The 26,720-nt window shown below is 43.2% G+C and overlaps 3 protein-coding genes across 6 annotated transcripts; 1 reads left to right on the top strand and 2 right to left on the bottom strand.

Moving 5' to 3' along the window:
* Positions 1–99: 99 nt before the first annotated feature.
* LOC100122331 (thyroid transcription factor 1-associated protein 26 homolog) lies at positions 100–10,814 on the bottom strand. Of its 2 annotated transcripts, none has more exons than XM_001607615.6 (4): positions 8,792–10,814; positions 800–1,075; positions 525–657; positions 100–452 (listed from the first exon to the last, which is right to left on the bottom strand). In XM_001607615.6, the coding sequence occupies exons 2-4, from the start codon at positions 927–929 to the stop codon at positions 200–202; spliced, it is 516 nt and encodes a 171-aa protein (XP_001607665.1). In that variant the 5' UTR covers positions 930–1,075; positions 8,792–10,814; the 3' UTR covers positions 100–199. The 2 variants fall into 2 exon arrangements, with proteins under 2 accessions (XP_001607665.1, XP_032454066.1); XM_032598175.1 differs by having other exon boundaries at positions 10,436–10,814.
* LOC100118750 (alpha-crystallin A chain) lies at positions 7,914–23,511 on the top strand. Of its 3 annotated transcripts, none has more exons than XM_008218381.4 (4): positions 7,914–8,703; positions 14,841–14,960; positions 15,758–15,950; positions 22,330–23,511. In XM_008218381.4, exons 1-4 carry the CDS (start codon positions 8,519–8,521, stop codon positions 22,522–22,524), a joined length of 693 nt encoding a protein of 230 aa, XP_008216603.1. In that variant the 5' UTR covers positions 7,914–8,518; the 3' UTR covers positions 22,525–23,511. The 3 variants fall into 3 exon arrangements, with proteins under 3 accessions (XP_008216603.1, XP_001607669.1, XP_016839873.1); XM_016984384.3 differs by lacking the exon at positions 7,914–8,703 and adding an exon at positions 10,930–12,192; XM_001607619.6 differs by lacking the exon at positions 14,841–14,960 and having other exon boundaries at positions 8,083–8,703.
* LOC100122345 (nischarin) lies at positions 23,282–26,638 on the bottom strand. Its single transcript, XM_001605897.6, has 4 exons — positions 26,087–26,638; positions 25,761–25,931; positions 25,318–25,630; positions 23,282–25,212 (listed from the first exon to the last, which is right to left on the bottom strand). Exons 2-4 carry the CDS (start codon positions 25,886–25,888, stop codon positions 24,247–24,249), a joined length of 1,407 nt encoding a protein of 468 aa, XP_001605947.2. The 5' UTR covers positions 25,889–25,931; positions 26,087–26,638; the 3' UTR covers positions 23,282–24,246.
* Positions 26,639–26,720: the final 82 nt, after the last annotated feature.

Raw genomic sequence — 26,720 nt, 5'->3', positions numbered from 1 at the left:
GTTTGACTTATCTCTCTTGGACTGTCTGTTTGCCTTGCAGAAATGGTATCTGACAAGTATTAAGGTAATTGATTTTCTTTTAGAGAATGCTGAGAAAGCTTGGTTTGGAATCAAGTAAAATTTTTAATAAATATTTTTTTACAAAATAGTCATATTTACAGTGTTAAATGCAGCTTGTGAGTTAAGGGGAAATCATGCATCAAGTGCTCTGTTGAATCTTCTCCAACAGCAATTCCATCCTGCCCTTCATCACTGGCTGACCTTTCTTCGTCTTCTTCGACAACTGCTTATAAGTCTGCATCTTTTTCTCTTTGTACTTCTCCAATGCTTTCTTTCGCTCCTCTTGGGCTTTCAAGAGTTCTTCCTTCTTGCGATCCTTCTCTTGCTTCTTCTTCAAATACTCTTGCTTGGCAGAGAAAAATGGGATCTTGGCTTTCTTACTTGACGATTCGCTGAAACAGAAGCAATTGCTTTATTTCAAGTGAATGTTTTACAAACCCTGAATATCCATTTCTCAAACCTACCTGTTGTCATCTTCTGGATTTTCAGAATTAGATTTCCTTGAAAACTTGAAATTGGCTGCTTTTTCCTCCTTCTTCAGGTCCTTGTAGAATCCCTTCAGAATTGCCTTTTTTCTTTTTTCCTCCCATTGATTGACTGATAAAACAAATGAATAAAGTTAATAGAAAGATCAAAGCCTACGACACTGTAGATTTTAATTGCTGTAAGAATAAACGTAAGTACTCGGAGTAGAAAGCCATAACCTTAAAAACCAAACAAACTAATTCTAAAGTATCACCTTTGAATTTATTGCTGTACTTCTGCTCCCTGTATTTCTTCTTGTTGAAAGGTTTTTTCGAGCCCTCGGCATTGTTCCTTTCACTTTGTTTAACACTCCTCTCAGTTTCAGATCGGTTTCTGTTTGCCATGCTGCTGTCTGCCACAGTAAACAAAATAAATCCGTCTCTCGAACGCAGCAGTCGATGGTCGGTAGGACAATTTCTACTGTACCGACGCTTCTCGGCTTGTCACATAACCGCTAGATGTCGGGTCGCTGCCGTTGTCGCGCGAAAATCTGAAAGTTCAAAAATAAAGCAAAACAGCCTGTGCATAACAATAAGTGTGTAAGGGTAATTTGTATTTGCGGCTGCGCTATAAATATGATCTAGCGATTTAAATCAATGCGGCTGTAAGAGAGTCAGGATCAATGTCACAGTCGAGCGTTGTTATTGCATATCCAAATAGATAGTCAAAGTCAAATCTCTTGTAGCATGCGCTTTGCCTAATTTTCATTCTAATTCGAATTTACGTTATTATGCCAAGTTTAAATTTTCCATATCACTTCTCGTCCCTAAAATTCAAATACCAAGAATAGCTTTAAAACTATTTGCCGCATTTTACTATTATTGTAAAAAACACAGTCCCGTCAACAAAAGCCACCAGATAAACAGCTTACGCAATATCCACACCAGCTAAAAAGAAAACTCGAAAATCCATTTCTCGCAACGTTAAAATACCCCCCGACCATAGTCGCGATTATTTCGGGCGAGTTGCAACGCCGGCAGAGATAAAATCGAAAGTCGGACGCCGATACCAATATAAATTACACGCGGCGCTGCGCTTCGGGAAAAAACAAGTGAATCTCGAGCGTTATAGGCCCGTACAGCATTGCGCGCGAACGCGGAGATTCTTAGATGCCCGAGAGAGTCGCGGTTATTATTAGCCGAAAGGAAAATTCGAGACAGCCGCCGCCGCGACGCTTTGGGGCGTAGACGCCAAGTTTAACGCTTAACGTTATCGTTTACGCCCTGCTTCGCGCGAGATTTTTGTTTTTTTTTCAGAGAAATTATTTCCGACGGAATGTCGGGATTTTAACAATACACGTTGGGTGTATAAGGATTATTCGTATATGAATTACGTTGCTCGGAAGCTATGCTTTAAGCGTAAGATAATAAGTGATTGATGCGTCATGTCGTATATTTTGCATTTTATTATTAATATATCGATCGTAATTATATCGCGTGGCATTTATTACAAGCTCGAGAATTGAATTTCACGCGAAATAAGTTCGATAAAACTTTAAATTACTAACCGGTGTCACGAGTGGCTTTCACTTTTTAAAATATATAGGCGTAAATCGCGCGAAACCTGAAATATTTTGACTCGAAGTGTACCGACGCAGGCTTACAACGTAAAATATATCGATCGTGAAAAAAAAATTAACGCGAGTGAGGCATAAAAATTGCAAAAGGAGCGCTTCGATCAAGATTTACGCTAAGGAGTATAACTTTTTAATGGAGTGTCAGTCGTTACATGCTCCAGTTATTAAACTGTTATTTTTAAAAACTAATAAAACTATGAAAGAGTCATCTCGAATAAATTAATATCCTATAACGATCGCAAGCGCATCGTATACACTCCACGCCCCCGAGAAGAGTAAGCAAAAAAAGAGCATAGATCGAAGAAAAGAGAAGCGAGAGCTGAACGTAAATTTTAGAAAAAAGAAAAAAAAATGTTGTTTTCCAACTCACACTCGCGGTGTATGTTTACGAGCTCGACGCCAATTTCGCGAGTACACACGAGAGAGCGAGCGAGGCGTAATCGTGAGTCACTTGGCGAAAAAAGGCATATACGTCTCTCGCATATTCGCCTTCGATTCTCTCCGCTTTTGGAAGGATGCGACAGAGCTATGCTTAACCTACGGTTTTGAAAACGTCATAGAAATTCCATCAGCGCTGCTGGCAACGGGAATAATCTGCGCGAAGGTGTAAACACTACGCGGACTAACAGGCTGTGAATTACGTGGGCGGCGAAGGTCAAGAATATTCGTGTCTGTGACAGCATCCGCACGCGGATCCTTGAATATGCCGTCGCGCGCGCTTCACTTTTTTTCTGCATAAGTAATATGCGCGAAAGGTTAACGAGGTTGGAGTGGTCCGAGACTGGATTGTTGGTGGCATTTTTGACGCTTTGTCTAGTCGGACATTACCAAAATTTGAATCATCTGCATAAATAACTATCAACGCTTTTCTTGAATCGTGCATGAAGCATCCTCCCGAATAGATGTACAGCACGTAAATCCGCTCTTATAAGGACCTTTACAAGTCGGAATCACCACGAAAAACAACCAACAAGCAAATACCTCCTCGACAATGCATTACGACAGCAGCTTACTCAGGCCGAATATCAATCGATTAATCAGCTCCTCAGCTCGCACCAGTCATCCATCTCGCCGCGATGCGAACGGAAAATTCATGCAAACAACGAACGCCACGTGCTTCTCTCTACTCGGCGCAGTCGCATCAGACATCAAAGAGGCTTTAGAGCAGACAAAGCTGTATACATGTATAGTGTACAAGAGAGCGACGACGACTACAAGAGGCAAAGGCCCATATAAAGGCAGCGCGCTCGGTGACGCGTCGCGAGGATCGATCTTGTCGCACGCGCGCGCGGGGAGGGCCGCGACCAGTCGAGCTTCACATCAGAGACGTATGACGTCAGATGCTCCCGCTGATGCTGAGTAGTAGGTATATATAATTCGACGAGTTATCCCACGCGCTCATGGCGAATCGAAATCCACGCGGGAGAAAAATCGAGAAGACGCCGTATGGTGGGAGATTCGAAAGAGGTGTGTCCCGTCGAAACTTGCGCGGTGAGGTCAGAAATCGTACGGTATCGCGATTTTGGGTATAGTTACGCGATGCTTATAGTGATTGTTATGGATTGTGACGTATAGGTGAATTGTATGACGTGAAATTATTGATGAAATCGCAACGAAAAATTGGGTACGATTATGTCTTTACATAGTCAGAAGCGGTGAGATGACACACGTGTGCCAAGAATAACATTTATATACGTTTGCGTATTTTCGGCATTCAAAGAATATCATAATCGTTTTGGCTAAAAATAAAAATATTGTCATTTTCAAAACTGAGAATGAGAGTATCGCGGAGCTAAAAGATCTATCATCACGCTATAGCAGTATAAGTATACCACCGAACAATTTTGTACTGGCTCCGTATCCCCTACAGACGAAACTGCATTCTCGAATATTGCCCACATTATCCACACTTCGGTATTGTCACAAGGAAAATTTTTCATTTTCAGACCCTATTATAGATCCTCTGATTTCCAAGTTTGAATTCCCGCAGGTACAACATCGCGTCGCTCGTTTGTGTGTGTGTACTTCTCTCCTTCCGACGATGCATTTCTTGCTCTCACTCGAATTCTAACGTTTCATACCGCATGCTGAGCGCGATTCGGCCCCGCGTCCTTTTTCGATCGCGTATACGAGGAAAGGCGAGATGTATAATTCCAGAGAGTATATATGTGCGGTGTTATTTTTGGACGATGTAACGGGTTCGACTCTGCGTGTCCTCGTATAATTAGCATTACGCGATTATCGCACGCAGTAAAGATCGGTATTTTATATCTTTAATGCGTTCAAGGAGATACTATTCGATTCTACAAAACATTGTCAAATCCTTCAAGACGCATAGACACGTGTGGATTAAGCAACGCGGAAGCGAAGCAAAAACCTAATCGATTAATTCAAAGGATCGATCGTGACAATTGAAAAAAAAAATAACGAATTCAGTCTAATGCATACAAACGTTACGACGCGTCGACTCCTCGGCCATCATCGGCCACCCGTGACATTGAATTCCGCTCTGTCGTCGAGACAACAAACAGAATTACGAAGCGGCTGAGTATATAAGATCGAGGCTCGAAAAGAGCGACTCGTCGTCGGAGGGGCCCGAAATCGCGCGAGGAATGGCACGCCAGGGCCAAGACGGAAAAGACTATACACACTCGTCGCTCCGAAGCGTCATTCATTGAGTTTGTATACGTGTGACGTATTGCGTGTGTTTGCGATCGCGGAAGTTCGAAATAGCGCTTTTCTAAAGCGCGAACGGCGCCGTAAGGTTGATTTCGCCGTAGGTATATACTTTGTTTATGATGTGTCATCGCTGAGATACGTCTATGGCGGTGGAAGTAGGCGCGACTTAGTCATGGCTGCGAAAAAAAGGTTTTCGGGTCTAAAATAAGCCGGGAGAATTGGAATTGTGGTCTAGACTCGGATGCGGATTCGAAAAATAGCGGCGGAGCTTGTTTTGTACTTTTCAGCCGTACTCTTTCGCTCATTATATGCGGGTATGGCCAAATACGTCTGAACGTAAATCGCTGCTGGACGATTTAGGAGTATGCGTATACGGCAACTGCCCTGTAAACTTTCACCGGATTGACGAGGTCCACCAATACGATCCTTATATGCGGCGTTCTGGACTTATAAAAACTCGCACGGTTTCACTCGAAACGTGAATAAGCGACTTGGGTTCTTGTAAAGCAATAACGAGGCGTACTGTTGTTGTTGCAATTTACAATCTTAGGAGCTTCGCTGTTTAGAAAAAGCTTGTATAGGCACACTACTATCCCGGTATAGCGTCCTCAGCAGCTAGAGATAGCGCATTATACACTCGATGATGATTTGTGGGCCATTAAGCTTTCTTCGATAGTCTAATCGCTCGTAAGTAGAATATGTGGACGTGATTAGAGGAGAGAAGAAGCGAGCTCAGCACAGCACAGTATCCTCGCCTAATAGCGAAAGCAGACAGAGTCGATGACGGTTACAATATATCCGCCCGCGCTTTCGAGCGACATTATAATCGAGCTAAACCGGTCTCTCTTTAGGTGTCCCGAGCTCGCGCGAGAAAGGCGTGGGCCGCATAAACACTCACACCTATATCTATACATAAACTCGCGCCGCGAGTCATACTATGGCCTCCCGAATCTCGTTTCTACTTCCTCTTTTTTTTCCCGTAGGCACACTTCCATTTTCGATCTTCCGCTTCCGTAGAAACTGCATCACCTGACCACCGGTATGAAAAGTTAATCACGCGGCGGTGGGCATCACGATTATAAATAGAACTAGAGGATTTGCAAAAAAAAAAAAATAGTCCTTATGTCGGCAAACGACAAGTTAGAAATGAACGTACAACGAGCAGGAAGTCGCTCGTGAAGACACGAGCTAATGGATTATCACGGTTGTGCAGGGCTTTCGAAGACCGCCTGCACTAATTATCCAATTAATAAGCTTTTCTTGATACACGATACACGACATTACCGAGCGTATCCGGCCCTCTGATGTACGACACACTGGTGTGTATAGAAGCTCTATATACACTGTGGGGTTCGTTAAACCGCTATTCACGAGCGCGGTATTCCGAGCCCGTAAATTTATTTTATTGCGCTCTGCATCGTGAAGGAAATTTCAGACTTTTTATACTTTGTCCGTTGTGCTGTATTAGTGTAAGGCGTTGAGGAATTTCCGACGGACTGACAGGGATTGTTGTATTATCGTCTTGCCGGAGCCTGACTTGTTCTACTTGCGGCGTTCTGAGCAACGATTCGAGTTACTTCGCCTTTTCGGTTCTCAAATATGGTGAATCCGACAATTATCGCATTTTCGATTCCGCAACTGATCTGCAAATAAATATCAATTTCTCTCGAGTTTGAGAAGTTGTCCGATCACACCTCCATCCAAAAATAGCCCGCGGAATCGTTTTCGCATCGCGAACTCCTGCAGTCTATAATAAACGTTCGATTTATACGAGTATGCGCGCTTATGAAAATTCTAGAAATTCGTCACTCATTTGCATTACGCTCTAAAACGGTATGCAGAACAGCTATATAGCGCTTCGCGCTTCTCACAACGATTACGAAACGCGGCGCTTCGTCACCGAAAGCTTTGAGCTTTTTCGGCACTTAGGATGCGCTCACACACGTATATATAAAACGCGTCGTTTAGTCATCGTTCCATTTTCGCCTTCGATTACTCCCTCGGACAGCTATGCGTGCAAACGCTTGGAATTTCGCCTGCTTTATTCATCCGACGAGATTTTTAATTCACTCGCGCCGGCTGTATTTTTAAAGCTTTGTGAAAATACTTACGAGAATCGCTGTTTATTCTCGCGAGAGCTGAGGCAAAAATGAAACACTTGTTATATTGCGGAGCTTGTTTCGCGAATCGTGTAACGAAGGGCTTATTATTATACGAGGAGAATGCGACGTTCGTATAACAGTTGCGAAAGATTGATCTGCGTACTGTATGAGTCACTTTTATATGCATAAGTCCTTCGTATTTTTACTCACTTTACTCAGTATAAACTCCTCCTACGATTTCGAGCGACTCTTTTATCATCCGAGATCGTAAACCGATTTCGCAACGTGGAAACCACTAAAGTTCGAGTTATCTACGCCAATCGAAGACCTAATCTTTTTTCTCAACAGACCGAGTCCGAATTCGTGCATCCTGCAATAAACGGTAAATCCGCAGCACCTGCAGTGTCCCTCGCACCTGGTTTCCTTCCTACGATTTGCCACGCGGGCAGATGCACGCTGCAATGGGCGCGTGTTTTTGTGCGCCATCGGCGCGCGGGCACCGGATAGGGGCGAATTAAGTTCGCATTATCCTTGCGGAATTGAAATTTATGAGGCTACACCTTTTCGGAGATCGGTTGGGATTCGTTGCCAAAATTTTTATTTTATATAAGAATCTTACAGATAATGAACTTGAAATAGCTGCACGTCTATCAATTCAAAAAGTCGCCATTAACGACGCTCAACGTGTATTTCCTTTCGAAAGAGGATGATCGGTATAACGTATGGCTATATTCGTATGTATAATGACTTTGCAATAAATGGGCTGCAGCAACGACTTCACAAACCAAAATATGATACTGTAGTCGTTATTAAAAATAACGAGCAGGTCGAATATACCTAAGTCTAGAGATGCAGTTGCTTTTTGGGAAGATTTATCATGCGTCAAAACAAAATTAGTTATTCGCGTCTAATTGAGCATCTCCAACTACAAACATATCATGTTTATCAAAACCTTTCGCTCTACAGCGATGTGTTTGTAAACATAAACGTATTTTTCAAAAAGCCCGCGCCAAAAACTGCTCGGTGACTCACGTGCAGCTTCAATTAATCCAGAAAAAACCAAATTATCGACCAAACGCAGAGATTCGAAAAGCTACCCAAAAAGCGAAAATAAAAGAGCATCGAGTATCATCAAAGTCCACGCGCACGCGTATACGCGCACATTCGTGAAGGTTCGAGCGTTCGAGCGGCGGCGGCAATGACGGAAAGAGCCGAAGCCGTCCGAAGTCAGCCCACGATCGACTGCGGGGCGTCTCGGCATCGCTTATTTAAGGGGCAGCAGCCGGCTACTCGCGCTCATTCTTACCCGAGTGTCTCACGAGCGAACATTACGTGCTTCATCCCGTAACCCAAGAAACACGCTTTCTCACTAAAGTATCACAATACACAGTATACGGCGAGAGATCGAGTCTCTGTGAGAAGTACACACACATACACACATACACATCGTTGCGAATCGATATTGTCTGGTGCGTTCCGAGTGCGTGCGTATCACACGTCCTGTACAGAAATCGAGAGATTTTTCTGAGAAAAAACGTGCGGCGAGTTTTAACGAGCAGCAGCAGAAGAAGTAAAAATGGCGGACAGCGGCATCAAGCGTAACATTCCCATCAAGCTCGGCGACTTCAGCGTCATCGACAGCGAATTCTCCAACATCCGCGAGCGTTTCGACGCCGAGATGAGGAAGATGGAGGAGGAGATGTCCCGCTTCCGTAGCGAACTCATGAACCGCGAGAGCAACTTCTTCAAGAGCACCACCAGGTATAAGCGACTCTTTCGACTTATTATATACTCTCTCTCTCTCTCTCTCTCTCTCTCTCTCTCTCTCTCTCTCTCTCTCTATACTTACTTGGCGTGTCCCTTTCACCGGCGTCTCTTCCCTTCCACCGTCTCCTCTGTGTATACTCGTCTCGTCCTGTTTCGTCGCCGCACCCGGCGACCGACTGTATTTCGTCCTTAGCGCGTGGCGACGGGTTTTTTCGTTCTGGAGTTTTGAATATTCAAGCAGCTGTGACTCGATACTCACTCGAGACGAAAGACTTTCGAGTTTTTTAATTGAAAAAAGTCACTGCGGATAATCGACTCGTTGAAGCTTACCGTATATAGCGAGAGACTATCGATTGAACGATCGGATTCACGCGGTCTATTATTAAATTCGATTACTTCGAGAAGTATACTCGAGAGATTCGAGGAAAGAAAAAATTCGCAAAGGTTAGGCGTTCGAGAAAAGAAGGCGTTTGAATTGCAAAACAGTGTGGGGGAGATAATTGAAGTCTCGGGTTGCATGTGCGCTCACATGTTCTGCAAACTTTAAAATTTATTATTCGGTTAATTGCCGATAATCCCGACGAGGTTTGAAAGCTAAAACGTGTACTTCTTCGGAGTCTTCTTGAAATATTTTTTGTGCGACGTTTCAACGTATACCCGATATGCAAAACTCAGCGTCGTAAAGTCGTAAAGTTTGAATTAAAGCCGTTGACTGTCCAAATACAATTTGCACTACAATCTTTCCACGTCCACAATCCAACAAAAAAACTCTTCGTTTTGAAAATCGTCGATTGAGAATATTCCCGAAAATTCTTAAAATGTTACGTAACGCTCAAAAGTAAAATTCTCTTTCCACCCAAATTGCCAGCTCGAGGCACGTTCCAAAAATCAAGCGTCGTAATCTCGACCCATTAACGTCAAGCAAATCGCTCATCGCTCGGGTAAATACAGTCGTGCATAAAAAAAGAGCCGGTCCCAAGCTCGATAAGCTGCCACGCGCGCGCGGAAAAAAGAGGCGAATGCGCGAGAGCATCACCTGTCGACGGATCGTCGTATATAAACACTGTATAGTATGTACTTAAGGCTCGAGCGCGACGAGCAACAAGTTCGACTTCTGGCACGCGTTCTTATCACCTCCGCATTCTTCCTTCTAATCTCGCGGCAGCGATGATGAGCTACGCGTCCTTCTGAGCAGCCGATGTTGTACTTTCGTCCTTTTATATAAATTAACGGGCGGCGGGAGTATATTGTGTATTATAAAAGTCTCGTCGTCACTCATCGCTAACTCGACTCGCACAATTTTAATTAAGCGCCTGCCCTGCGGGGGCATATATTGTTCCGGGAGTGATGAAACGATCGTGTGCTGCGGCTTCTTAGCTTTATGGGCGCCAGACGTTTTTGTCTGCGATGCGGGCTATTTAAAGATGCTGTATGGTGCAAAGGAGAGGAAACTTTTTCGGTTTTTTTGGCCGTTGTATAGGAAAACGGAACCAGTCTGTCGGGATTTGATTTTTTCTTGCGATTAACTGCGTTACTTTTTCAATTATTATTACACTGTCCGCGATAATGTGAATCCGATAATTTATCAGGTTTTTCTTATACAACGATTAAAACTCGTACAATCTCCGATAGCAACGATAGCTATCATCGAATTAATCTTTGTAAGCAAAAGCAAGAACTCAAAGTGCAACGTTAAAAATAATCCTCGAAAAAAAAATTTGCTCACCGAGACCTTCGCGAAAGTTCATCTCCACTCCACATCGACACTTCGCGCACTCTGCAAATAGACCACTCATAAATCCGTCGTTCGGCACACTGTATAGCATTGAATCCTCCTCCTTCTCTTCTCTGGCTCTTTCTCTCTATCTACCAGAAAAATGACGCAGTGCTCGAAAATGTAAATGACGAAACTACTTACACACCGGCTCCTTCTCTCTCCATATATAATCCACTGAGAGCCGGTACATTGCGACGCGAAGTTTGAATGAAACGAGCGCGCGCGCGCGTGAGTCATGTGCACGCAGTCCTGAAAAGAGTACAGTCGCGGTGCGCAGGGGACCTTGGCCGAGCGAGATTGCGTTACCGATCTTGCCCGCCTCGTGTGTCTGACACGCTTCGATTGCTGCCCAGTGTGTTGGGTACAGTTCGTATAATGTATGTATATACATAGAGGACAATGAGCGCGGCTGGAGTGTTCTGTATAGCCGATGAGACGTTTTTTTCATTTAGAGTGTTGGGTTTCAATTACAGGTGAAGCGTTGCAGTCGTTAATTGTTTCCGAAGTTGCGATACGTTGGCTGCTGTATGGATTGTGTACGTATAGGTGTTGGTGGATTTTTTTTTGTTTGTTTTAGATTGGTGGATGGGCTTGAAAGAGACGCCGATTTCAATGGGACGTTTGTTTTATTGAAAACGTAGGCAACTGATGATGATTGTCGTCTTTATGTCTCTACGTCTCGGTCATAGTGTGAGCGTTGAATTACATTACGGCTTGTATGATAATGTATCCCGATCTGAATGCAATAAGCGAGCGATAACTGATGGTTTTAGGCAAATTGATTTTTACCGATGCGATTTGCATTTAAATTCTCCGCAATCATAGCCATCGGAAATCTTCCGATTTTTCTTGCGAAAGTTTTACGATAATGTGCCGCAATTACTGCGCCCACCAATATGACAACTGCACCATGGAATAACGATCGAGAGCTGCAGTGAAAATCGTGGAGAATCTTCGATATCAATTCTGGTTAGATCACGTTTATTTCGACTCTCTGAACTGCGCACATAAAAGTAGTTCCATATAGGGCTGGAGATGCAGTAATGAGAATGATTCGCTCGCGGCTCCTCTAACCTTGAAACATCTGCGCAGAGAAATAGCTTTTGTTCACCCTCGCGCGCGCGCTCGTAACGGCGAATCCCCCTTCGTATCGACTAAACCCATAAATCTGGCCCCTGACGTCCGAAATTCGTGGGTAAAGGCTGTGCACCCCAGGAATCTTTATTTATACCCGGATTACTTCCAGAAATTTCCAGCTCATCTCCTGCGATTCTGCAAACTCCCGATTCCGCAAGTCACGAGAACCGGCAAACACTCGAACCTGACACAAAAAAAAAATTAAAAATCACACGTGGGCGCGTATGACGCAACTCGTTGAAACAATAATCGAAGAACACATCCGTCAGTCATTTGACGAGCAGCAGCAGCACATCATCCCGCGCTCTCGAACGTCAACTTGTGCAAAAGCGGAGCCGCGCGCGTTCATTTTTCCCCTCTCCATCGGGTCCTCTTGCCAACTTGGCGAACAGCACTCGCGGTATTATCGTGCATCGGTAGTCGCGATTTGCGCAGTCATTTTTCCAGCATCGACGCGGACTGGTTGTTGCTCTGGTTTGACATCAGTTTGATTGTGTTGTTCCTTTTCTCGTGATGATCGTCGACGAAGATCTCTATCCGCCCCGGCACAAGACCGTGATTAAGTATCGGTACGTGTGTTTGTAATTTTTTGTTCATATTCCATTTTGCCGGATCATCGATCAGCGTTGCTGGAGTAGCAGCAGTTTTTTTGCTCTGGTTTCTTCGTTATCGAGACTGACATTGATTTCTCTTCGATTGTAAACACTACGATTATAAATAGAGCTGCATATCATCAAAGTTACGCTGACCAAAGTGAAATTTAATAAAAGTCCATCGCTGCACTTGCACACAACGAATATAGATGTTATTTCATTTACACCACATTATCATTCTATAATTAAAACTGACGCTACACACTCGGACGCTGCATTCATTCCGATGTGTCGATTCGTATTCAGTATCAGTCTTCGAATCTCCAACGCTTTAAATACGCTTACCATAAAGAATGCTCTCGTCTGACTCCTCCCAAAAATGTAAATACACTTCTCAGCACCTCAGCTTTTAACTTCGTCACGCTCTTGTATACATCAAACTCGCTTATTACATATCATTTCGAATAAACCGCGCCGATAATTATCGATCCGGTAGCGCGCATTACGATCGATCGATTTTCCTCGAAGGAACATCATCGTGTACGCGCATCAGCACACGTCGTCTATCCCAGGAATAACGACTCGGGCGCGCAAGAGCGTGTAATTAACGGAAAAAATTGCTCGGACGTCGATCATGGAATTATATGCGGCGACGTGTATAACTCGATGCACAATGAAGCGTCAATTAAACGCGCCGTTCGCCCCACCTGCGCGTCGCGTCGTAATCCGAGACTGATGCGTTTAAAAAGAGCATCGTGGCTGCAGTGTAATCCGCTTTGACGCGGAAAAGTGCGTTCGTCATAAAAATTGTGCTATGTACAGAGAGCGTTATCGCGTCAATTATTAACAGCGATGTACATCGTGTGTGTACATGTGGGAGTATTATGCAAGGAATGTGTGTTTGAATTTTCTGCATCGCGCTCGAGTGTGTTTATTAAGTGATGCAATTAAATTCTTCGGGATTCTTCCTCATATTTACTGTTCTTTTTTTATTGAGTGCTGCCGATAATCAACTCGTCATCATTAAACCAAAACCCCGACCTCGGCCCGCAATAGAACTGGACGGCCGAGAAAACGAGGGAACAATCCTTAAGTAGCCATGATAGCTAGAAAGAAAGAAACCTAAACTCGATACATACCAATTGACAGTCCAGTTTCCGTAATAGCGCATAGGAACGAGAAACCGGACTACCACTCAAAGTCGTTGAGTCGTGTTTAGGATCCTCGCGTGCCAGAGATGGATTAGCTGCTCTACTCCTCTTGACCTTTAGCGCGAGGCGCGAGAGCCTTTAGCAGTCTCGAACTCTCCTATTAAAATCGCGCGCGCACGGCGAGCGCTGCTAGATTGAACTTGAAGCCGGGTATAATTAAATTTTCTAATTCCATCGGCTCTATTTATATACGATTGCATAGCTCGGCACAGTTTCTGCAGTCGATCGGTTTCTTTCTATATACTCATCTGTATGAATCATTACGATGTATCTCGCGGAGGGATGAATTAATTCGAGTCGTCCGCAGCCGAAAATACCTCGACCATCGATTTTATCTGATCGGACAGGGTCGCGCGCCGCCAGCAATTCAAACGCCTTCTAAATATGCTCGAAAGCTCCGCGCCTCCTTGGACAAAATTTCAAAATGCCTATAAGGTATTCCCCAGTCGTAGACACACGCGCGCGTTAATCATCGAGTAAGAACGTGCCCCCTCGCACGACTCGTATACCGAATTCGAATACGAATTTCGTGAGAATCTTTAACGAGTCTTATAAGTATTTAAAAAACCTGCGGATACAATAAGCTCACGGTGTGATCCGAGATCTTCCTTAGAGTCACGACTTTCGTCTCCCACAGCTATTCCCGCGACCTTTCGACGAACCTATAGCAACGTCGAACTCACCCGCGGGATCTCGGCCAGAGGTCTTTGACCTCCGGCGAGATGCAGAAGCAGACTTGACTTCCGGTCGCGTCGCGTTTTAGATAGTTGCAGTGCAGGAGGCGCCTCAACTTGAACTTTATTTTGAGCTTCGCTATTCTTAGTCGTAGACCATCAGAGAGGCGATGCGCATCTCTTGCTATTTGCCTTGGAGTGTACGATTTCAAAATGCTATTGAATTTCAAAGTGCAGCGAAGGGTGTACATATTATTATAATATTAACTTGTAAAAAGTGCGCTGCTCTGTGTACTTGAATGATATAATGAGAAATGCGACGTTTTGTGATTGTCGCTGCATCTTTACAGTTTTGAGTACTAACTCGAATATTATCTACTTTAAATACGATTTGAAACATTTGAACAACTTCATTTTACTACTCGAAGCATCTAATTCTTGTACAGTACAAAAACTTTTCGTTACTATTTGCGTCTAGTAGCATATTATAGAGTAACGGAAAGAGTCCAAACGAAAAGAAACTTAATAATATTAATAAAAACTTCGAGCATGAGTTTGATCCTCGTACTAATGATGACTGACTAATCGCATTAACTCGCTCTCTATCTCTCTCTCTCTCCCGGCACCTTTTGGGGATGATGGCTGATGGCAAACAAAACGAACGAACGAACGAATGAAAATGAAAAAAACAAACACGCACTAACAACCGACTCTGCGCGCGCTGTATCTCTCATAAAAGCCGGCACCACACGAGCAGCAGCGAGCACCGGACGTCCACGACCTCCAAGACAGAGGGTTGGGACAGTAGTAAGCCCGACGGTGTGCCTCCGATGAGATCCGCCTTCGACAGCTTCAAAAGGTGACACTGACAATAGCCTGATGCATCCTCAACAACAAGTACATATATATATGAACCACCTATGCCAATGTCACGAAATAAGCAAAGAGCTGTCACTTGTATATATACCTTCTACATGGATATTCATATAATATTGTGTTTGATGTGCTTTTCGTAGAGACTTGAGCAGCTTCGCACATTGCATCAGCGCACGTATTCATGCCTGTATCATCGTTGCATAAACGGAGATAAATCACTTTGTCGCACTTGCACATACGCTTTTATCAGCTGTGGTAGAGGATTCTTTACTTTTTGTTTATTAGAGTTAAACGAAGCAAGCGTCGACGACCGATTTTTTTTGTAATAGTCGTGAGCGATCTCACATTGTATTACCTTAGATACTTTTTATTTTCTCCTCACGTACGCTACACCCATCGCAACGTCCGCATCAATGTTCATCATTCGTATCTAGCTCGTAGAGAACCAAGTATTCGAACGACACACCAGTTAGCTCTGAACGTGTTCCATCATCGGAGAACAATATCGATTTTTGAACAATGCATGCAGTTTTTTACTTATAAACTCAATTGTTCAAAGATTGACACTCATCGATAGTTTAAAACACTCATGGGGTTAATACCTGCAGTCCACGCAGCGCATTCGAATGGCACCTCATGTGACTTACCCCTGTATTCCCCGACATTAGGTCGTATAGTTATAGTATATACATTCGTCACCTTGAATAGCTTCAGATGTAGTCAATATGTAAATGTAAAAAAATGACTCGAGTAACGCAAATCCTTGTTTTGAAATTACAGCACGACGACACAACAGCAGTCGAGCCAGAACAGCTCACTCAGCCCGCAGCACGACTCCAACACCTGGTTGGACGGACTCAACAGCCCCCTGATCCAGGATGAGGGTGACAACAAGATGCTCAAGCTCAGATTTGATGTCTCGCAGTACACGCCCGAGGAGATCGTCGTCAAGACTGTTGACAACAAGCTTCTTGTGAGTAATCCGAGATATTATATTATAGTATTATTCGATGAGACGGACGAGGATTTGAATAATGAACTCGAGTCTGCTTACTCGTTCGAATTTCGTCGAGTCAGATATTATGCCGTTGTTAACAACACTTCGTCGTAAAATATTGCGTAAATCATTTGTAACTACAACAGCTGACTCTGATTTTTTATTGCGGATCTCGAGCCACTTCACAATCCTCGTCTATTTTACAGTACAACAATTTCCGTACACTGCACTCTTCCCTTCGGCAACAATAAAATATTACCCCACACACTGTCAAAACTCCCAGCCATTAGGATCACGCGCATAAATCACCGTCACCCTCGGCGAGAACAGCCAATTAAAAAGCCGCAACACAACTCTCGCGAAAATACGTCAATGCGTATAATAAGCGTAGCCGCGATCTAGAGCACTTCCATATAAAACAGTAGGCAATAGAATCTTTTGGCTGAGATCTCGAAACATCTTCCCGAGAGTCTGCCGCGAAATTGTTCGTGCACAGAACGCGCAGATGTTAACGTATACGAGTATTTGCGCATCTCGGACAGACGGGCGCGCGGTTATGCGTGCATGTGTCGGATTACGCAAGAGGCCGGCTGGCAGCTTCTCCGAAATCTCTCTCTCTCTCTCTCTCTCTCTCTCTCTCTCTCTCTCTCTCTCTCTCTCTCTCTCTCTCTCTGTATAACATTGGGAGCTTCGTCTTGAAAACTTGCGCAATGTCTCGAGTGTGCTTTTGATCAAACCATCCGAATTTTCTGTATCCGTGTGTTGGACAAACCTGATATGTACTCTGATGTATAGTTGTAGGTTGTTTGAAAAAGTCGTGTTTACCTTTGCGCTTGGAAAACATCCAACGGCCGTAAAGATTCGTTGTAAACATTATTGTAAAGTACAATTAGTTTCGAGCGCTCGCAAAATCGTAAAGTTTTTCTTTTAACGCTGTATAATTGTCGGCTGCAGCCAATGTAATAACTCGAACAGCATTGCATATTAAGCGGATGTTAATATTATAGGTATTTCTCAGAAACCTTTTCTTCTCATTTATTTTTAACTTTACTACGTTGTTCGTAAACGTATGTCAAAGTTTCTCCATAATCATCCAAAATAACGCTTATATTTCTCAAAAGTAGAAAACTTACGGTTACCAATTCTCTCTCTACAGCTTTGAAAATCTAGAATTCCACGATCCTAGAAGCAGCGAGATTCTCAGCGGGTTTTTCCAAGCGTGTGTACTGCTTCGGCGGAGCTCGAAATAGCCGAACTCCAAAAATAAATAACTCTCGCCGTCACGCCGACGCTCCGGAATAATGTCGGCATTGTGGAACGAGCCGCGACGAGAGGGCTCTCGATTCGTAAAGGGAAAAAACGGAAACTGACGCTTCGAGAGCTCGAGTTTCTCATTGTCGGCATGTTAGTCGCGATTCCTGAATTAGAAGATTTGTCAAATTGTTATACTCAAATGCCTTTATATCCGAGTCGACCTCGGGTGGAATATTCGTTACACGTATAGGCACAGCGTCGTTAAATATAGCAAAAGGTTAAGATCGATCCGTCGCCAGTCTGGCGAGGCGAAATAAGGAAACAATAAGGAAGTGATTGATTAGTCGGCCGATGAAAGCCGCCTCAACTATGTGTACATAACGAGGGCGTAAAGACGATCGTCGGCTCTTTCGGTCCGTCTCCGCGTTGTGCAACTGTACAGCGAGGGTCGTTGTACGCGGTATAGTGAGGAAGAATAGCATCGTCTTCTCTCTTTCGGTTTTGGAGTATAGATCAGATTCGCGAGTCGGGAATTCGTGACTACTAGTCGGTTTCTCCGCTGGGAGTAACTGTTTTTATTTCGATTGTGTATAGAGAATGGAAGAGTTACGGTACGACTGGCGCGGTGCTGTGTATAGATTCTTTTCAATACTGCAGCACCTTTCTTTCGGTAATTTATATTTTTTGCTAGAGTGACGTGATTAACGAGCAATGAAGCTCAGCCCGCGTTACGTAAACCTCTTGGCTCGCGCGTCGTGTGAATGTAATTCAAAATAATTGATTAAAATATACTTTGAACGAAAAATCGAAAACGGTCGCGTGTATTATTATTATATATACGCGGTAGTCCACGAAACTCGGGCACTGGCCGGTTCAGCCTTCATTACCGCGATTTATATAAGCTCCTCGATTTCCCTGCAAGGTGTAATTTGGTCAAGGCTCAAGTCGGGGACGACGTGGTCCTTTAAAGGGTCGGAGCGAGGACGCACTCGAAAAGCGCGGGAAAGAGTTACTTTCGGTCATGCTGCGAACGCGTGTACACGAGACTTGCGTCATCCTCGCGCTTACCGCATGTGTGTAACCGCTTTCCTAATACGATGGGCTTTATTCTCTTGGAACTTTTCGAAGAAATTTTCCTTTATTCTTATTCTTGCCTCGGAACATAGCTCTCGCTTTAAAACTCGCTCCAAAGCTTAATTCCCCACGATCAATCAGCCGCGCGCGCGCGCAGAAGTTAAAGCGCCCCGATCATGCAAAGTCCCAATTAGCAATTCGTCTCTGTCCCCGTTACACGTGTTAATGTCTCTCCGGGACTTGAGCCCTGCACTCGCATCTTTTTTCCTTCACACATACACACACACACACACACATACATACGTACACACTGCAGCTATATAACAACACAGCGCGCGTTACGAAAGTCCGCGCCGCCGAAGACGCTAATTCGTCTGCCGCTGCGTGGGAAGCCAGGGCGCTCGCGCGAAAAGTGACGTTTATATTTAGTCGTTGACTCAAGAATCGCGCAGCGTTATTTCGGCGATGGAGCACACTCGCTCCGACGAGACTCTTCGAGCGTGAAAATCGCCAGACTCTGTCGATCCGTCATTTCTTTTTACAGAAATATTCGTGCTTTTGGACTCGCTTCGTGTTTACCGAGGGGTATAACTTCGAGACGAGATCGTTTGAATTTTTCACGAGTATATATGGCGTGTCGAGGAAGAGGAACTCGCGTGTTCGGAAGAAAAAACGAGGCGAAAGTAATAAGATTCACGGTCGATGAGCACGAATTAATTACATCGGCACATAACGCCCACGCGTTGCGCAATACGCACACTTGTAAAAAAAAGGGAACAAAGGAAAAATCTAAAAACAGTAGAGCGTCGTCATCCTTATGCTTAATGTCTCGTATCGAGGCCACTCGAAGCAAATTATAAATCGTGCATCTATGTATTATTTGTTTTCTTTATTCGATCACAATGAAAAAAGTGTCCGCAGCTCAGAACTCGAATCGATCCCTTACCCCGCGATGCACCTGTACACAAGAGACAAAAAGTATACAGAAAGCGTCGACCTGTGCTCTCTCGCGAGCACACACACGCGTAAGGCGATATATCGTGTAGCTCCTAGAATTACCGCAGCCGTGCTGGCAGCACCCACACGCCCGCGGCTCACGATTTTTCGCTCTCCTGACTTCTAGGATTACCTCACTGGATGCTCCCCGCGACTGGTGCTGGCCTCCTTTTTTACGCCGTTCTCTCTCTTTTACGGATGCAAAGATCGATATACCACAGTTGCGTTTAGTGAGGAGTCGAGGCCGCAGACCGTCAGAGATCCTGGCGTCGACTAAAGCGGAAATATAATGCGGAATCAATCGTATAGCATATACCACTGTACCAAGCCATTTTGAATAAAGCGCCTCTGCGATAATAAACCCGCAGATGTGCTCGTGTATAATGCACACATAACTTATACACACTCGTCTCACGATCATTCAGACAAGAGGGCTCAGTTCTCGGGAGAAGTTTCGAGCGTGCACGCGAATTACCCAGACACAGGCCAACTCGTTAGCGCTTTGTACGTAATGCAATTAGCTTTTAATACGTATATGCCTCTTCTCCGTATAATGCACACGGCTATACATATAGTCGCCCCCTACGATAACGCCGTCGTACAGCACTGCGGGGTGCGGCCTTTTTGCATTTGGGTTACTGTATGTGGGTTGGGAGCTCATGACTCCTCGTCCTCGTCGTCGTCCGAGAGATTTGAATAATTTAGCCGGGAAGATCGCGAGTAAACAACAATCGTCGTTTCTGTTGATGTCTAATGGTGCTAACGCGAGCGTCAAGGCTCGATGCCCCCCGCGCTTGCGTTATTAGCGTCTTCTGACTTCTATAAATACGTCGATGACTCGCCGTCGCATTGTTATCTCCCGTATTGTATATGCGGATATCGGCCGATGCTGCAGTCTATCATAATCACCTTGGGGAAAGCGCCAGAGAATTTGGCTTTCGAGTACAGGCCATCCCTTTTTTTTTATTTTAATCTATTTTAATACGAATTATGACGTTAAAAACACTTGAGAAAAAATCTACTTCATTTCTCGTAAATCATCGATTGACAATCGGTCAATACATTTCAACGCAATGCTTCTCTTTGCTTCGGTTGAATTTTAGCTATGACGTTCGACTCTCGCGCATGAGTCATACCGGTCGCTCCGGTACGTACACGTAAATCCTGCACACTATGCAATTTGAATATCTAATACATAAATCGCGGTATACGGTATAGAGCGCTCGGTGCTAAATAAAACGCGCCGCGTTCCTCGCCCGAGCCGTATATAGTTTAGGCTTCCGAAGGAATGCGACGATAAAAGTATAAATAAACGCGCCCCCGTTATGTTTATGCAAGAGAATCTTTATTCGAAAAAAACGAAAGCGCGAATATTGTTAATAAAAAACGTCGAAGCTAGAATTTAAAAATAGAAAAGCCGCAAGGCAAACAGCGACGAATCAAGGAAAGCTATAGAAAATTATCCTTCGTGAAAACAAACTCACTGGAAAGAGTTGCGCGTCGATCGATATATCGAGAGAGCCCTGATGTCGCAGGACAACCTTGCAGACACATATATTTACTGTACATACGTATGTGTGGATTATATAGCGCCGCGTCGTCGCCGGTAGTTCTTTCAGGGTGCGTCTCTCTCGCACGCGCTCTTCTCCTCGAGCTTTACGTCTCTCTTTCTCTGACGTAGCTTCCTACTGTCCTATTTCCCGCTGAACGACATCGTAAATATGCCCGGCTTTTATCGCCCGGCCCAGCGCGTAACCCACTTTTGCCGTCTTCAAGGGTTTTCGCGCCGTGCGGCAATGCGCTTTTTTCTGTTTCATTCTATTTTGGAGGGGCCGTTTATCGTGTCATTTGAATCGCTCCTATTACTTCACGAGCGGTCGTTAATCCCTTGGGGTTCAATTTTTATTTATAATGTTGCTATATAACAATCCTGATTATTTGAAGGCTATTGATCTAAATACCCTTTTTAATATGCGCAATTTTAATCAAGTCGTGTGCTGCGTTTGTTTCCCTGGGTTGACTTATTCGAACGACCTTTGTCGCCGCGCGGAGTCAGCTGAGCAAACAGACTCGCGCGAGAAGCTGTATACATCCATATGAACATTAGCGTATAACAACACGAAGAGAATTCGGAATTTGCTAGAAGCACTTCATTCCGTAGAATAAGCTAACACCACTCCCGTGCAATCGCTAAACAAACATTTGCTCCAGTAATTCAAAGTGTGTTACCTCATTCCACAGTAGTCGCAAGGCTGATAAATATTCCAACGCTGCAGAAAACTCAATTCTTTCACACATCCATAACCCGCGATGTCTATCTTCATCGGATCATATATATTCATCTCTGTCTCTCTACTGACTCGCAATGAAATTATATCGTTGCAGTCGTCAAAAATTTTTCAGATCCCACGCGCGCCTCCTTTCGTCCTTTCGCGAGAGCCGCAGCGAATGAGTCAGCGTCGCGCGGGGGTGTCTCGATCGCGGCTTTCACTTCGCCGTAGAAGCGTAGCTAGGGGTTTTTCGTGCGCGGCATTTCTGGGTCGATTCGATTAGCCTCGCTTTTAATAAATCAGGACTCGAGCACACACACGCGACCGAAATCGTAATCGATCTCTGCTGGTCAAGTATGCTTGAAGGGAGGAAATTAACTCTCGGCGAATTTTCGGCACGAGATCGTTTTGCGGTTTATTGTGTGAAGTATTTGATGTTATTTGACGCAATAATCCGTGGAATTTTCCGCTCACGGTTTTGCCGACCGTTTGATTTAGGTTGTTTTTCTACTTCACTCCCCCTCCTCACGGATACCAAACATAATACAGCGCCTTTTCTCCATATAGTTCCCCCTTCAAATATTTGTCAGCCGCGTGTGCTCCACTTTCGACACCGCGAACTATATACCCACGTCGCTGCTCCTTTCGTAACCCAACACTATATAACTGCGACGAACGACAAATTAATACAGAAATTGTTAGCTTTAATAAACGTGTGACGAAGAGAGAAAAACCATAGCTAACGCAAATTGTCATTCCAGGTCCACGCCAAGCACGAGGAGAAGACAGACACAAAGTCCGTCTACAGGGAGTACAACCGTGAATTCCTGCTGCCGAAGGGCACGAATCCCGAGACCATCAAGTCGTCCCTCAGCAAAGACGGCGTCCTGACCGTGGAGGCACCTCTGCCGGCTCTCGGCCAAGGCGAGAAGCTCATCCCCATCGCGCATCACTAAATTACGCGATATAGGCGAACGATTATACAATATTATAATTCTCTCCACCGGATCCGCGATCAAAGAAAAAAAAACAGACAAAAATATTCAAAAAACAAAAACCGTCGAACGTTAGGTTTCCATTTTTTTATAACGTGTCTATTATATTATATTATTAATTAATTTTATTGTGTATTAATTGTGTATTATTTTAATGTAAATTCAAATGATATCCCTTCGTCGTCTCGGTGCCAGCCCATTATACAACCCCCTGTTATTATTGTAATATGCAAATTCTTATTACGTTACACTTCGTCGATGGGGAGGCAACGAAAAATTCTACAAGTGTATAATCGAAGCAGCTTTGCAAGATGTAACTATATGTCCACAACGCTGCGCATTACAACTCTCTCACTGTGCCTTGCAACATTTTACGCGAACTGTGCTGTGCGCTTTTACATGATCTGTACTACACTTTTTCCGCAATCACAATAATGTGATCGGCGCTACTCACTGTCAAAATTTGTATACCGTTATGAAAATCAGAACGCTTGCACTGTGCATCGCGATGTCGTAGAACAAGGGAATTCTATAAACGGGCGTGTCTTGAGAAAAAAAAATATATATATATTTGTGTACGTGTACGTCGTATATATATATACAGGAGAAAATTGAAAAAAGAAACAGTGTAAATGCATGCCTAACGTACAATCGTAGATAACGTTCAAGAGCTTTTTTTATTTGATGATGATAGGGGTGAAACAGTTTTTCCAATGGCTAGACTCAAAGCGATGGAACGAGCAGAAATAATAAAATGAACCCGAGAAAATTTTTCGGTATTATATATAACTTATATACGTGTTAGTTTAGGTGTATACGTTAAAAGACTAAACACAATGCCTAGCGTATGTAAGCATTATTATATTATTAATATTATTTATGAATATTTTAATATTTTCGAGAACACAAAAAAGTTTAAAAGTTAATAAATAATTGACAACAATTAAACCCTGCGTCTGTTTTATTTGATATACCTCACGCCCTCTTTTAGCATTATTTTATGATTCTATACAACCATGTATGAAATTTGGTAACCGTAGCTCAAATTTGCAGTATCGCATTCTGATACACGTATAGCGATAACGCATGAAAACGATAAAAATGATGACTGATAATGTGCAAGATCTGTTGCTATGTAAAAAGTTTGTTCGCTTTTAGTTCGACGAGCAAGAAGAAATAAGTGTTGTAATAAGCAACAAGAAATTGTATTTATCACAGAATTATTGATTTATTTAACAAAATATTGTGTCATCTTATGTACAGTTATAAAAATTCATTGTTATATTTTAAATATCATTTCGTTTACGATTAAAAAATCATTATAAATATTTAATATCTTGGGTTCTTAAAAATATTTACAATTGGATTAAAATTAATTAATCATTGCGGTAAAAATAGATAAGAAAACAGCGTTCGTATCATATGCGTGCAAAGTTAAAGTGGCTCATTGTTTTACATCGGTGATTTCTGTTGATAAATATTTACAAGCAATTTAATTAAATTTTATTTAAGATCGTGAAACCACCGTAGAAGAGGTTTTAACAAGAAAAATAGCACGTATGGCTGCAGAAAAAAGTAAAAAAAATTATCAGACCCGTGAACCCAAAAACGGGTCTTACAGGTTGAAATTCATTAAAATTGTCCAATTTTGTTCGAATATGTAATATTTGTAAAATTCTTATTCTAAACGGTTGGTATTTCCGCTGAAAACAGAGGGGCATCGCTTGTACTAAAAGTCGGAGATTTACCCTCTCTTGCAATTCTCAATGCTTGAAGAACTGAAACAGTATCTAGTTCTTTTTGATTTGGCTTTTCGTTATCGAGATAAATATCTGCCGCTCTTTTACCAAATGGTTCTAATACTTTGACTCTGTAATCCACAATCGTGGACACGGGATTGCCCGTTAATCTAAGATTTTCCAAGCAAGGAAGGTTTCCAATGTGCTTCACTTCTTGAATATTTTCAATTCTATTGCAGCTTACATCCAAACCTTCTAGGCAATACAATTTGGCAAAACTTGCGAGTGAAGTTAAATTGTTGCACGATAAATCGATAAACACAATTTTTCCCAACTTTGTGTGAAGATTTTCAGGCAATAACGTGAAATTGTTCGACGCCAAATGTAGCTGAGATAATCTTGGTAATAAAGTAATATTTGATATTTCCCTAAGTCGATTATTATTTAAAACGAGAGATTCAATATGCGGCAATAATTTAATAGCCTCATCTATAACTTCAATTTGATTGTCACTTAAGTCTAAATGTGTCACTTTTAACCAGACATGTGAGTCATTAGCCGAAGTAATGTGCTTATGAACTGCTTCACACATAGTTAGTTCAATAATGTTTCTTAGTTTTGTATTGTGAACTTCAAGTACCTTAACTGTATCGCGTAGATTACCCATGTTATAAATCTTATCTAAAGGATAGTTATCCACAGTGAAGTGTTCTAGAGTTTTGAAGCTGGATAATTCAATACTCAAAGTAGTGGGGTCAATATTACTTGTTCCGTATGTAGTATCAGATCCTTGTATAACAAGATCCTTCAAGTGTGAATTAAAGTCCAGCACATGACTAAAGTCGTATTTCTTATCCGTGATTTCTAAAGATGGACAAGGTTGCTTAAGTCTCTCGCTCATTGCATGCATCTGAAAAATACGAAGGTTTTTAGCAAATGCTACATTTTGAAATATTGCTTTTTGCTATCAGTGGTAGATAACAACTTTAAGAAGGTAAAACAAGTATTTACATACCTGCACAACGTTGTACGTAAAGCTTTTAGAGTTTTGTAACAGTGATACTCCTTCGGTAAAAAATCGGCACGCTAAATTTTGCAGTAAAAAGAAAATCTCGTACACGTTTAACTCTAGAAAAATGGCCAATGGTCTGGGCATGATCTTCTTCAGATAAATGTATACGGAGTTCAAGTATGTCTCAAGACCCAAGCGTCTCTTTTCAACAAATGTCTCAGACTTGTTGCCAATAAGCTTTTTTGGGGGCAATATATCCTTTTCCACGCAATGATCCAAAACCAAGGTATCATGAAGTTCTGCGAATTCACTGTACCTGTAAAAATTGAAAAGTTAAAGATCTGATAGTTCATGTAATATTATTGAAGGAGGCTTATAGTAATCGATATTGACAAGCCGTCTCTTATCAAAGAAGAGTATCTACCAATCCATGTCCACCTACATACCTGTGTTTAACAGTCCACTCGACCGTACCAATCTTGACTTCTACCACATAAAATGTGACACCATCCGTGGTCTCAAACGATGGTATGCTGAGCTGCACATCTTCTTGGTTCATCAGGAAGCACGCCATCGTTCCAAAGAGTAAAGCAGTGAGCGGTGAACTTTGAGACACACTGTGAAAAATCACGACAATCCCATTAGTTCGCATATGCAGCAAAGAAAAGAAAGGAGCACAGGCAATCTAAAAGGCTTCGCTAATTAACATGAGCCGAAACAAGCCCAAGACAAACAAGCAGCTCAGCGATAAAAGGAGAGAAAGTATTGTAACCTGGCGTGTCAGCGAGTTTCGAGTCGATCGTTTAGCGAGCGAAATTCGGGCATCTCCAAATGCAGACACGTCAGTTCGTCCAATCTACTCCCTTACACTGTTGTTCTCTCTCTCTCTCTCTCTCTCTCTCGCTATTAAGTATATCAAATCTCGGAGTGAGAGAGTTGCAGCAGCGGTTATCCGTTATCTCGACGGCTCGCAAAACATCTCGGCGCTCCGATGCTGGTTCGTTGACATCCTACTTCCCCTTATTATTGACGGAGTTGAGTAGAATTTTAACAAAGTTCTTTATAAGTATTCACCATCCGTTTACGCCTTCTTCCTCTACTCCTATGACGATTACGGGTGTCTACGCGCACTAACACAGACTATTAGACGAACCAGGCGCGCGTACGGAGGTGCATCGTTGCGATGAGCCGCCTTTGTGCGATTCTTCCAGCTGATCTGACTTCAAATAGTGTAAGCTGCGCAGGTGAGCTTGTGTTTGTGTGTTTCCTTCTGTTTGTGTATATATACGTCGCCAAGGCGCAGCTTTATCGTTTTCTCGGAGTTTTGTTATAATAGATAGTGGGCGTACATAACGAGGTGGCGCACTCTGGCAATGGTTAGGATGGAAACTGCAGTTACCGTCAGC

Source organism: Nasonia vitripennis, chromosome 3 (assembly GCF_009193385.2).
Source record: "Nasonia vitripennis strain AsymCx chromosome 3, Nvit_psr_1.1, whole genome shotgun sequence".
NCBI classification, from domain to species: domain Eukaryota; kingdom Metazoa; phylum Arthropoda; class Insecta; order Hymenoptera; family Pteromalidae; genus Nasonia; species Nasonia vitripennis.
The sequence above is the reverse complement of the archived record's forward strand: the minus strand, read 5'-3'. Positions and strand labels throughout refer to the sequence as shown.

Bases quoted from the DNA above. Each gene is read 5' to 3' on its own strand.
- LOC100122331 (XM_001607615.6), bottom strand. From the start codon at position 929: ATGGCAAACAGAAACCGATCTGAAACTGAGAGGAGTGTTAAACAAAGT. The intron at 658-799 runs GTGATACTTTAG...TTGTTTTATCAG, and splicing joins GTACAGCAATAAATTCAAAG to TCAATCAATGGGAGGAAAAA. The intron at 453-524 runs GTAGGTTTGAGA...CTTCTGTTTCAG, and splicing joins AATCCAGAAGATGACAACAG to CGAATCGTCAAGTAAGAAAG.
- LOC100118750 (XM_008218381.4), top strand. From the start codon at position 8,519: ATGGCGGACAGCGGCATCAAGCGTAACATTCCCATCAAGCTCGGCGAC. The intron at 8,704-14,840 runs GTATAAGCGACT...CTCTCATAAAAG, and splicing joins TTCTTCAAGAGCACCACCAG to CCGGCACCACACGAGCAGCA. The intron at 15,951-22,329 runs GTGAGTAATCCG...TTGTCATTCCAG, and splicing joins CTGTTGACAACAAGCTTCTT to GTCCACGCCAAGCACGAGGA.
- LOC100122345 (XM_001605897.6), bottom strand. From the start codon at position 25,888: ATGGCGTGCTTCCTGATGAACCAAGAAGATGTGCAGCTCAGCATACCA. The intron at 25,631-25,760 runs GTATGTAGGTGG...CAATTTTTACAG, and splicing joins GAGTGGACTGTTAAACACAG to GTACAGTGAATTCGCAGAAC. The intron at 25,213-25,317 runs GTATGTAAATAC...CGTATTTTTCAG, and splicing joins TTACGTACAACGTTGTGCAG to ATGCATGCAATGAGCGAGAG.